At 33.6% G+C, this 11,998-nt stretch overlaps 1 protein-coding gene across 4 annotated transcripts in view; it reads right to left on the minus strand.

Moving 5' to 3' along the window:
• LOC103602411 (kinectin-like) overlaps positions 1-10,423 on the minus strand; it is a 31,324-nt gene extending 20,901 nt beyond the window's left edge. The window contains exons 1-5 of one of the 4 annotated variants that reach the window (XM_008586815.1): positions 10,254-10,423; positions 7,918-7,986; positions 6,348-6,385; positions 4,758-4,848; positions 2,560-2,646 (exon numbers count right to left, since the gene is read on the minus strand). In XM_008586815.1, the coding sequence (XP_008585037.1) occupies positions 2,560-2,646; positions 4,758-4,848; positions 6,348-6,385; positions 7,918-7,986; positions 10,254-10,322 (354 nt within the window). In that variant the 5' untranslated portion in view covers positions 10,323-10,423. The remainder of the gene's footprint in view (positions 1-2,559; positions 2,647-4,757; positions 4,849-6,347; positions 6,386-7,917; positions 7,987-10,253) is intronic. The other 3 variants (XM_008586816.1, XM_008586818.1, XM_008586819.1) reach the window with 3 other exon arrangements.
• Positions 10,424-11,998: the final 1,575 nt, after the last annotated feature.

Raw genomic sequence — 11,998 nt, forward strand, 5'->3', positions numbered from 1 at the left:
GCAGGAGTGCTGCTGCGCTCCCAGTGCCGCACTCTCCCGAGTGCGCCACGGGCTCGGCCCTACTGGCAGTATTTTTAAAATAGATGTTTTAATGGGGAATTTTCAATAATTCAAAAAAGTCCACTAGTTTTTAGGAATATACTTAACTGCATAAAATAAGGTATATTCATTCAAGGAAAATAACTGCTATTTCAGAAACATTTAAGAGGTAATTTTTATCATTTGACCAGAGAAGTGCTAAAGCAATCTATAAAGAAAATCAGTTAGGAAAAGAGACATTGTGGAACAAAAGCTTTTGAATATTTCCCAAGGAGAAAAGAATCTTAAGGAAGTATCTAACTTATAATTAAAAGCCGTAAAGATGAGAAGCTACTTTTATTCTGTACTAACAATTTTAGCTAAGAAGTTTTCATTTGACGTAGTATTTTGTTTGTAGATAACAATTCTCATTTTTCCACTTTAACACCTGGAAAAGGTCTAATATTGGAAATTGCATTATTATAATTTCCTTACCATCTTTATCAAAGTGAAATATGTATAATGTATCTTTCATGTAAACCTGTCATTCACAGTAGAACCTAAAGAGTGTTTACCACTTTAAAAATAATTCTGGAAAGGCAGAGGTCGTCCTGCAGTATCTGCAGGAGACTGGTTTCAGGATCCCAGGGGGCCCCAAAATCTGAGAATGCTTAAGTCCCTGGCATAAAAAGGTGCAGTTTTTGCATATAGCCTATGCACATCCTCCTGTATATTTTGAAACATCTCTAGATTACTTATAATACCTAATACAATGTTAAGTGCTATGTAAATAGTTGTTATACTATATTTTTAATTTGTACTACTTCTTATCATTGTACTGTTATTTTTTGTTTCCTGCCCCTACCCCCCCCCATATCTTCCATCAGCAGTTGCTTGAATCTGGGGACAGAGAATCCACAGACGTGGAAAGCCAACTGTATGTCATCCTCTGTTACATCTTAGATAAGTTCACTGCTACTTATTTTAGCACCTAAAAGACCAAAGGTATTCTACATAGTTCCTTCTCCTTACAGCACAATTTGTGGTACTGATTCAATCAACATCACTTTATACCTATTCCATCTGAGGACTGTCTAAATTCTGTTGAAATACAGAAGACTGAATTCTAATCTTCATAGGTTATTAGTTATGCAAGAAGTCATCATGCACATAAATTTTAGCTTTCTTTTGGAATCACAATATGCAAGAATGACTATGGTAGATGGCATGTAACTTCTTGCATGAATTAGCACTTTCTAGATACCCAGTCTAACAAAATAAAAGCAAAAATGTAGCTCTTAACAGTATAAAACAAAGTTATAGAAACAACCAGAAACCATACCAGAATCCTCACTGCTGACATAAATGACTACAATTGTAACCACTCGCAGTCTACCTGGTCTAGATTTTTCTATTCTCTGGCCTAAATTTCTCTGGTTCAATACCTGCTAGCTGTCTCTAAGTTTTAGTAAAAATTGTGGCCACGTGAGTAGGTACATAATACAAATCTATTACATGAAAGGAAATATAACTATAAATATATACTCAATTTTAAAAATTTATTAATATATATTCTGCTTCCTTCAAATGTCACTAAGACTTGTATTTAAAATGCAATATATTACCTTGACACACAAAATACTTTTAAAATGTTGAATCGAATCATATAGGTTCCCTCACTAACCCATCTGCAAAATTCACTACTCCTGGTTCCGCATTTATTTTTGGTGGAAATTTTCAAAATACTTGACTGAACTGGAACGTTCAATTCTCTCAATCTTTAAAAACAACTTCTCCATTACAATTCATAAGAAAGCTTCATACCCAATGGAAAAACATGAGCTCAAGGAGAATGTCCTTCATTTGAAGACAGATGGGGATATATTTTTCAAGAGTATTTTACATACCCTGGTCAGGAGAATCATCCCTTGATACTAATATTCCATACTAAACATGACACATCCATCATTACTGTCTAGCCACTTCGAAATCCAAAGTTTAAGTCCACCTCCTCTAAGGATCCATTCCCAGTAACACACCTGGAAGTGATCCCTTTCCTATATTTCTTAAGACTTTCATTATTTTTCTACCTTGTCCGAATCATCTTGGCATGCCCCCAAAAACCTACTTCACTGTGCCTCATAGGTACCTCCTAGGTATTCAAATATGTTTGTAAATCAGATTTCTTTGGTTCAGGGTTTTCATCAATGTTCTCTTAAACCAACTTAACAGGCACACACTGTCTGACAACAGCTTACAGGGGTAGCACAGGTCTTCTGAGAAAGTCTTTTCAAAATAACCTTCAGCTTTAAAGAAGTGCTCACCAAAACTCAATTAGGTAATCACAACAAATCAGCATGCCCAAAATTAAAGCTTCAAGGAGTAGATGAAAAGAAGCAGAGATGATAGAGATGATGAATGTGGATGAAAAGGACGTTTTATATTTAAATTGCAGTAAAATTAAATGCTTTAGTGTGATTTTAAAACAAGCTGCAGATTTTCTCTGTTCGGTGGATCGTTTCTAGGAGTTAGCATTACAACCTTGGAAGTCTTGTTCACTTTGTCCTGCAGCATTTTTTCAGTTGATGCCAATGCTTCCATTGCTTCCCAGTTTTTCTCCCGAAGGTCCTAATCATTTTTAGAAAAAATGATTTCAGTTTATCTATTATTAAAAGATTTTTGCTTTTTACTTAATCAGTATTTTGCACTGCATTTAAATGCTGGTTACTGCAAAATTATTTCAATGGGAAAATATGTATATTAGCAAAAAAACAAAATGCAATGTTTAGAAGTTTGAATGAGAAAATAAAGATGCCCGTATTCCCTGTTTTAGTATAAACACTAAATATGCCAGCTTTTAAAATAATTACTGTGCACATGTGACAACAAAGAAAGCATTCAAAAGTAAGCACACAAACCAAGATCACAAATATGATTTCAAATACACCAAACATTAGAGGATTAAGGACAGAGCAGATATACAAGTATCACAAAAAGCTTTACATGTGATTTTTAAACAAAGCCCAATATCACTTTTGAGACTTTCCTCTGTAGCATAACATTTTTCCCACTAACTATATTTTAATAAAATTAACATATTTCAAATTTACCTAGGAATGGCACAGTAATTCACTGTATTCTATATCTTTTTTTGGTATGGTCAAATGTGCATGCCACAAAACAACCTAACGTGAATATACAAGTATGAGCTAGTTGATTGAGGTAAATGGGGAGGTATGCAAAGTTATAAATATAAAACACATTCTCCTGGAAGAGAAACAGAGGGCACTGAAGATTGAGCTCTGAAAAATCTAGATTTTTAACAAAATTTCATTAGCAAATACAAATAAAGGCAATTTGCTATATTTCAGTTCTTCAAATCAGAAATCTAAACAGATAAAAACAAACAACAAATAATAAAAAGCCAATAATCACCATTTATGAATGCTTTATTATGTGTTAAAACACCATACTTGGTGCTTCACAAATTCTCATTAATCCTTACAACAACTCAATGAGGTATGTATTCCCATTTTATACATGGGGAAACCACAGCTCAAGTAGGTTGAAAAATTTGGCCAAGTGTACACAGCACGTGAATTGGCAGAATTAGAATGAACTGATGCTGCAATCTGCCAGCCTCCAGCATCCTGGCTCTTTTCACACACTTCAATGCCTCCAGCACTGCTGCTGCAGTTGTATTAGTCTGGCATTAACCACACCCTCCTTATCTCAGAATTCCGGTAATAAAACATAGTTAAGATGTTAGCAGTATATCGGCAAATTCACCTCAAGTTTTGTGGCTAAGCAATGCTATTAGTAATGTTACACAAACACACAAAGGGCAATCCATGTACCTAATTTTGACAAACTCAGTGGTGCAGGAAAATGCCAACTTGTTAAATTAATAATTTAACACAAACTTTGAAAAATTTAATTTACATTATAAAACACATATCTATTATCAATACCCGTTAGCTTTCAATAACATTTTAGCCTTCCTCAAGTCTTAGCAATCATACTTTTGTGTGAAAATATTCCTTCTCTAACAAGAATGTTTGGATTCTACTTATAGGTGTCAACTCCCAGTAAGAGAGGATTTAAGAAATTCACCTAAATTCACTATTTATTAAGTAAGAATATTAGGATTTGTATTTCTTAAAGCACTATCCCTCCTCATTTTACTATAAATGTATTGAGGTTCTAAGACCTCTAACACAATTATCAAAATTTGAAACACCTCTCAGTTTAAAAAGGGAGGTTCCAGAAGGCTTTGAAACACTTAATTATTAAGCATATTGGGTTTGAACACTGACATTACTTTTAGTTTACAAAAGGGCTAGCCCAATCCAAGTAAGAGGAAATACCTTTGATATAAAATACTAAGCTGAGAGAATGATTTTTCCAAATAGAAGTTTAACACAAAGTCAACTGCATATTTAGTTTAAAAAAAAAAAAAACACAAAGTCTAATCATTATAGCTTTGATATTTAAAATGATGTTCACAAGTATAAGATCTGGTCTTTTTTCACTTATTAAAAAAAAAATCTGCTCTCCAATAAAATAATTACTTCAATATCCAGCCCCCTTAAAAGCCACACAGAGAAAATAACAATACATTCTTACAAAGATTTTAAAAATCCAAAGATAAAAATCCACAGAAAAAAAAAATTCCTGAATCATAGTTCAATGCCAAAGTAATAAAAAGGAATACTTCATTCTGACAAATATTTGCTTACGTTGTTTTTCTTCCTTTGGTGTTCAACAGCATCCTTCAAAGAATCTAACTCATTCCGAAGACCAGTTATTTCCTTCTCTCTTTCTGAAATTCTAAACCAGAACATGAATATATATAGCAAAATTTCAGGGAAACATAATATAACTTAGATACCTACATATCAACATTTGTTACTACAAAATAAAAAACATCAAGTAGATGATGCTTTGAAGAATGCATTAACTTAATAGCTTAGCTACTGTTTACCACAGAAAGACCACCCTATGGATTCTTATTTTAGAAATAATTTTTAAAATAAGTCTCTCATACACAATATGATATGCTGAGATTTATGCTAAAGAGAAATCTCATCCCCTAAGAAATAGTTCATGAATATATGAACTGCTGTGGTTGTAGTTATTTCCGTTTTTACCTGGTCAGTGCAGTAGCTATTTTCAGAGGAGTGAAAACTGATATAGAAGCAGTCTCTTAAATATATTATTATTTTTCAGAAGGCAATGAAATCAGTAATGACTTTAAGTGGTTATAACCCACAACAAAAACATGATATTAAAATGAGCTAGGTGTTCTCTTGCCATTTTCACACCAATCTCAGGATTCATGTAGTTTTCTGGTCCTGTCCAATTATTTCCCAGAAATGCAGAAAGTACTGACAAAGATTCACAATTCAGTTCTGCTATAGTTGAGAGTGGCTTGGGTAGAAAGTTAAATCACAAATAGCTCTTCCCTGAGAATAAGGCTCTAAATAAGGGGTTGGCAGACTAGGGCTCTGGGCCTAGCTCACAGTCTGTTTTGGTATGGCTCTTAAACAAAGAGATGTTTTTACTTTTTTAAAAGGTTGTTTGGAAAAAAAAAAAAAGAATATGAAAGAGACCTATATGGCCACAAAGTTTAAAATATTCACTACAAAGCCCTTTATAGAACATATTTGCTGACTCTTGCATACAGTACTCAAGACTCAATTTAACAGTAAATAATTCTAACATAGTAAAATGGCCAACTTTGTAAACAAGCCAAGATAGAATAAGTTAGATTATTCATATCACCTATTAATACGTTTAATGTGGTTGACATTTAACATGTTAAAACATACCAACTTATCTGATATGACCTTAAATGTGACAGGCTGATCAAAAAAAAAAAGTTTCAGTAAAAAAAGGTCTCCTTGAAAGAGAGCAACCATAAAGATTACAAGTTTTCTTAAAAATGCAGAAGCTAAACTAAAATTTGCATTGCTCAATTCCATAATGATATCCAGAAGAAAAAAAGACTCAGTAGGATAATTAAGATAACTGAAAGTGATTTAGTAAAGCTTTCAAAGTCTAGTTTAATTTGTTTCAATGTTTTCTAAATGCCTGGTGAGAGGTGAGAGGGGGAACCCTCAACAAAATATTCAGACATCCAAATACCATAAAAAGGTGCATTAATAACCAAAGGCACAGCTAAGCTCTACTGACCTAAAGTTCAAGATATCCAAATAGAACGGTAAAAATTAGGTGACCATCTGCAGTTACATTAAATTGCTTATCTGAGAACTGTTTAGCACATAAAGTTACCACTTCCCAAATTGTAAATCAAACTCATTACTTACACTTCTAATAATTCTTCATGAGGGGGAAAAGAAGATGCCTATTAAAAGAGTTAAATATTATTTCAAAACAAAGCTTTCTAGAAGACTTAAATTAAAATTCTTCTCAAATATAAATTAAAAACAACACCAAAAGTAAAAATACCATATATTATACATGCCAGTCACCTTGGCTTTAATTAATTTTAATAAAAACGTGTACAAACTTATAAAATGCACTGAAAACTAAATCCAATTTTCATTATCAGTTCATACTTATACTCTTCATTTAGTATTTATTGATTTCCTACTATGTGCAAAGTACTATTATACTGTGTAATTTACATCTGACTACGTAAAAATTTTAAGCTTGCAGAAGTCAAAAAAATACCATAAATGAAATAAAAAGAAAAACTAAAAAAAAATCATTTCCCAATACAGAACAAAAAGTTAATTTTACATAATATGCAAAGGTACATTGTCCTTTGCACGTAGTATTTATTCCTTGATGATTACAATCTCCTAAACTAAGCTACTATAAGCTTTCTTGTTGACAGGGACTCTAATTCTTTTGTCCCTTGTAGTGGATTGAATTATGTCCCCCCGCCCCCAAAACTCCCTGAAGCTTGAACTGTGTCCCCCAAGATTTTGCATTAAAAACTTAGCCCCCACTGTGATTATTCAAAGGGTGGGAAATCCTATTATGGCAATTGAAAAGTGGGGCCTTAAAGAGGTGATTAGATTTTGAGGACCATGCAGTAGTGAATGGATTAGAAATGGTGGTCAGGGCATGATTCTGAAGGCTTTAAAAGTTTAGGAGAGTCTGTCTTTCTCTCCCTCTGCTCCCTTTGCTTCCTTTCTCCATGTGATCTGCTTGTACCCGCCAGCTGCCTGCCGCTTTCCACCATGAGTAGAAGCAGCCTGACACCCATGCCAGATGCAGCTGTCCCAGAATCGTAAGCCAAATAAACCTCTGTTCTTTATACATTATCCAGTTTCAGGTATTTCTGTTATAGCAATACAAAACGGACTAATACATCCCTCAAAATACTTTCTGGTCTATCCATATATGTTCATAAATTAATTTAAAGGATATTTTGGGTAACATATCTTTAAAAAACACATTTTTATTTTATGTTTACCAAGGAGGATTATACCTTGAAAAGGTATGTTAAACAGTGGTAGCATATCACTTAGAATATTACACATTTATTAGTTTCTCTCTAATTCTTGATGTTTTGTTTGGAGAAAAGGGAGATAGGGTCTACACATACATTTAAACTAACCTCTATAGGATTTTAACTGACTTGCTAAGAAAACCACTGTAGAGGATCAGAAAACACACACACAGATAGAAAACAGAGCTGGAATACAGATAGTAATGTTATTTGTGTATACTTTATAAATCGTGGATTATTTTATCTTGTATTTGGCATAGCAAATTACTTTGTTTCATAGGAAATTTGATAAACACTTGTAAATAAAAGACATGCTTTATTTTCAATAAAAATACAAAAATGGTGAGAAAACTTAGTCATTAGTTACATAATATTTTACCACACAAATAAAAGGCAAGACATCTAATAGTACCTACCTTTTGGTAGTTCTGTTGCTTGAGCTGCTCAATTTGGTATTTAAACAATTTGTTTTCATTCTGTACCTCCTATTTAAACAAAAATTAAGCATGAATACCTGAATAGAGATTTTTATTTTCCATATAAACTTTTAAAACATAACAATCACACAAGCTAGGAAAATTCCAAACTAGTAATAATTTTTTAAGTGTGAAATAAGCCCTGTATTAAAACATATTATGAAATTAGAATAATTATATTTAGTACTAGCCTGTGAATGGGCATGTCTCAATAAAACAAAATAAGATCCAGAAACAGACCCAAATATCTGTAAGAATTTAGTATAGGGTGATATTTCAAATCAGTAAGGCAATGTTTCTAAACCTCAACACTAGTGACATCTTGGGCTAGATATTACTATGTTGTAGGGGGCTGTACTATGCACTGTAGGACATTTAGCAGCATCCACAGCCTCCACCTACTACATGCAATAGCACCCCTCCCCCCCCAGTTGTGACAACCAAAAAATGTCTCCAGATATTGCTAAATGTTCCCTGCAGAGCAGAACCACTACAGTAATGATGGATTATTTAATAATGTGGCTAGTCGTCTTTTTAATGGTTAGAATGTTACTCTCACAGCTTATGAAAATAAGTTACATATGAATAAAAAGTCTAAACAAAAAAATTGTAAATGTGTGAAATGTGAAAATATTTTTATGATCACAGAGTGAGAGATACCTTTCTTCCCAAGAGGTGCTACTGCATATAGTAGATGGAGGCCGTGTATACTGCTAAGTGTCCTACAGTGCATAGGACAGCCACCCATAGCAAAGTAATATCTAGCCCAAGATGTCACTACAACTCAGGAAATTACTTGTATGAGGACATAAAAATTTTATACTTCCAAAACAAAACACAAATGAAGGTCAAAAAAAAAGCTGGGGGGAAAAAATCACCTCCCATAAAGATAAAAGGCTAATTTCCTTTACTATGTAAAAAAGATCCTATAAATTAGTAAGAAAAAGTCAACTCAGAAAAAAAAAAAAGTGGAAAAAATTAAAGAACAATTCATAAACAAATGGATTAAACATATGAAGAATGCTTAACTTCTCTCATAATCACATGCAAATTAAAAACAGTCCTATCATTTTTCAAGTATAATATCAAATGTTTTCATTTTTGTCAGTGTTGGAGAGGAAGAAGGGAAAATGGCCTTCTAGGCAAGAGTGTAAATTAGTAAAAACAATTTTGGAGGGCAATTTAGCATTATCTAACAAAATTAAAAATGAACGTATTTCTCATAGTGTCCCATACCAGGGCAAACCGTGACCCTGAGCCACTGCCTGGCGTCTGTGTCCATAGGCTGCTGGCACTGAAGCAGACTGCTCAGTGGAAAAAGAAAATGACCCTACTTTGTGAGGGAGAGGGAAGGTAACAGAACCAACTTCTGGACTATGAAATATGAACAAGACTAGTATGAGACAAGGTAGGCATCTACAAACTTGCTATCACTTCAAATCAATGTTCTGTAAGTACTTTGAATATTAACTAAATGAAGATGAGGAGACACTGATTTTCTATTTAAACCATTTACCTTTGAAAAAGGAAAACAGACTAAGAACATACATAAACCTTTTACCCAGAATTTCATTTCTAGGAACTTATAATACAGATATACTAGGAAAAGTATTCAAAATATGTGTACAAGGATATTCACTGCAGCACTGTTTGTAACAGGAACAACTCTAAATAATCCTGGTATCCATCAACTATAACTGGTTATATAAATGATGATACAATCACACAATACCATGAAGCTATTAAAAATTAAAAATAGAGGGCCAGCCCGGTGGCGCACTGGACAGTGCGCCGCTTGGGAGCGCGGCGGCACTCCCGCCGAGGGTTCGGATCCCATGTGGAGACCGGTTCCCGCTCACTGGCTGAGCGCGGTGCGGGCACAACACCGAGGATTGCAATCCCGTTACCGGTCAGTAAAAAAAGACAAAAAGGAAAAAAAAAGAAAAAAGTTAAAAATAGAAATGTGCTTATATGGAAAGATCTAAAGATCATTAAATGGGGGCAGGGAGAGGGAAAGGAAGAAGCAAAATACCAAAATGTGTATAATTAAATATAAAGTATGCTTTAAAAACAAATATGTATACACACAGTTTATGCACAAGTACTTTCTCAAAAGATACAGCAACAACTGGCAGTAGTTTTCTCTGAGGAATAAAACACAGTATCTGGGTGGAAGGGAAACTTTATATTCTATTTCCTTTTGTAGCAGTTAAAGAAAAATTTTAAATATACAAAGACAGCAATTGACACAATAAATTTTAAGTAATCATATTCACCTGTAAGAGCTCTGTTTTGCTAGAAAGATCACTCTCCCTCTCTTTTAGCATAGCTTCTACTCTCTTCATTTCATTTTCCTTTTCTTTCAACCTAGAATTTTTACAAAGACCTTATATTTACTAATGCACATTTTTTTTTAAAAACTGACTCCAATATCACCCCTAAGAAAAAAGACAGCAGAAACAATGCCTACCAGCTCCTTCACCCCATATTACACCAACTTACAAGTTTGTCTTAAAAGACAGTGTTTCCAGGATCAGTCTAGTCAAAGCATACCCTAAAACTGCTACATCTTATTTCATATTTAACATTTTTTAAGCAAATATGGCTTTATCTAGGAGGAAATTCTAAAACAAAGCCTAAGAACAGAGCTATATTTTGTCAACTCTTTATAAAAATTACCACTTTAAAAAAAATGAGTTTTGCTCTAAAGAATCTTGTTTATAATTGGTTGACTCTGGAATTACAATGTACCCAACCCTTGTGCTGAAGAGATGCTACATTTAATTTAATCTGGTTCTCCCTTACCAAGACCAGATGTCTTACTCTAACTACCTCAAGAGAATCCCAATTGCCCTTGTCATCCTAAGTGATAGACCTGTAACATAACACTTAACACTATTAAAATGATCTTTTTATCTATTTCCTCAGGATAGAAACCCATCTTATCCATTTCAGTATCCCCCAGTGCCTGAAGGCACATAATAGACTCTCAAGTACTTGCCCACTTGAACACTATTTCTATTCCACCTTAATCTAGAAAGAATTTCAAGATGCTTATAAGTCTATATGAAAAATGACAAAACAGCATACAGGAAGAGTGGGATTAAAGGATGAAAAGAAAAGGCAAATCTTAAATGCATTGCTAAGTGAAAGAAGCCAATCCAAGAAGGCTACATACTGTATGATTCAAACTATGACATTCTGGAAAAGGCAAAACTACAGAAACAGTAAGATCAGTGGTTGCTAGGGATTCAAAGGGCAATGGGAGGGAGGGGGATGGAGAAAGGGTGAGAGGTATGAACAGGTGAAGCCTAGGAAATTTTAAGGGCAGTGAAACTATTCTGTATGATATGTAATGATGGATACATGTCATTATTCATTTGTTAAAACCCACAAAAAGTGAACCCTAATGAAAACTGAACTTTAGTTAATAACAATGCATTGCTACTGGCTCATCATCTGTAACAAATGCACCCTGCTAATGCAAAATGTTAATAATGAGGGAATCTGGAAAAAGTGTGGGGGGTAATATAGAAACTCTGTACATTTCTCTCAATTTTTTTCTGTAACCTAAAACTGTTCCCCCCAAAAAATAAAATCTACTAATTTAGAAAAAGAAAAGACAAGGAAAACATAAGGCAGATACAAACATAAAATTACATATTTTAATGATCTATATACATACTACAAATAGGCTGCAAATGTGTCTCTGAGCTTTCCATTAGCAAATGAGAGATAAGCACCCTAACAGTTACACAATGCCCACAAGATAAATAGTTTTACAAATGAGCAATCCTGGTGCCAAGAATAGAGTGTCTCCCTCATTTTCATGTAGACAATAACCTAATAAATATCTTCAGCATCTCACTTTTAAGGATACAATTCCAAAGAGGCACTTCTTAAAAACAAACATCAATAAAAACTGATGTCATTACATCAAAGAAAAATCTCTTAAAAGTAATTCATTTATGCATTATGTCTAAGATTATCTTCTAATTCAGAGATATTATTTGAATGCATT

Source organism: Galeopterus variegatus, unplaced genomic scaffold (assembly GCF_000696425.1).
Source record: "Galeopterus variegatus unplaced genomic scaffold, G_variegatus-3.0.2 Scaffold4131, whole genome shotgun sequence".
Classification (NCBI taxonomy): domain Eukaryota; kingdom Metazoa; phylum Chordata; class Mammalia; order Dermoptera; family Cynocephalidae; genus Galeopterus; species Galeopterus variegatus.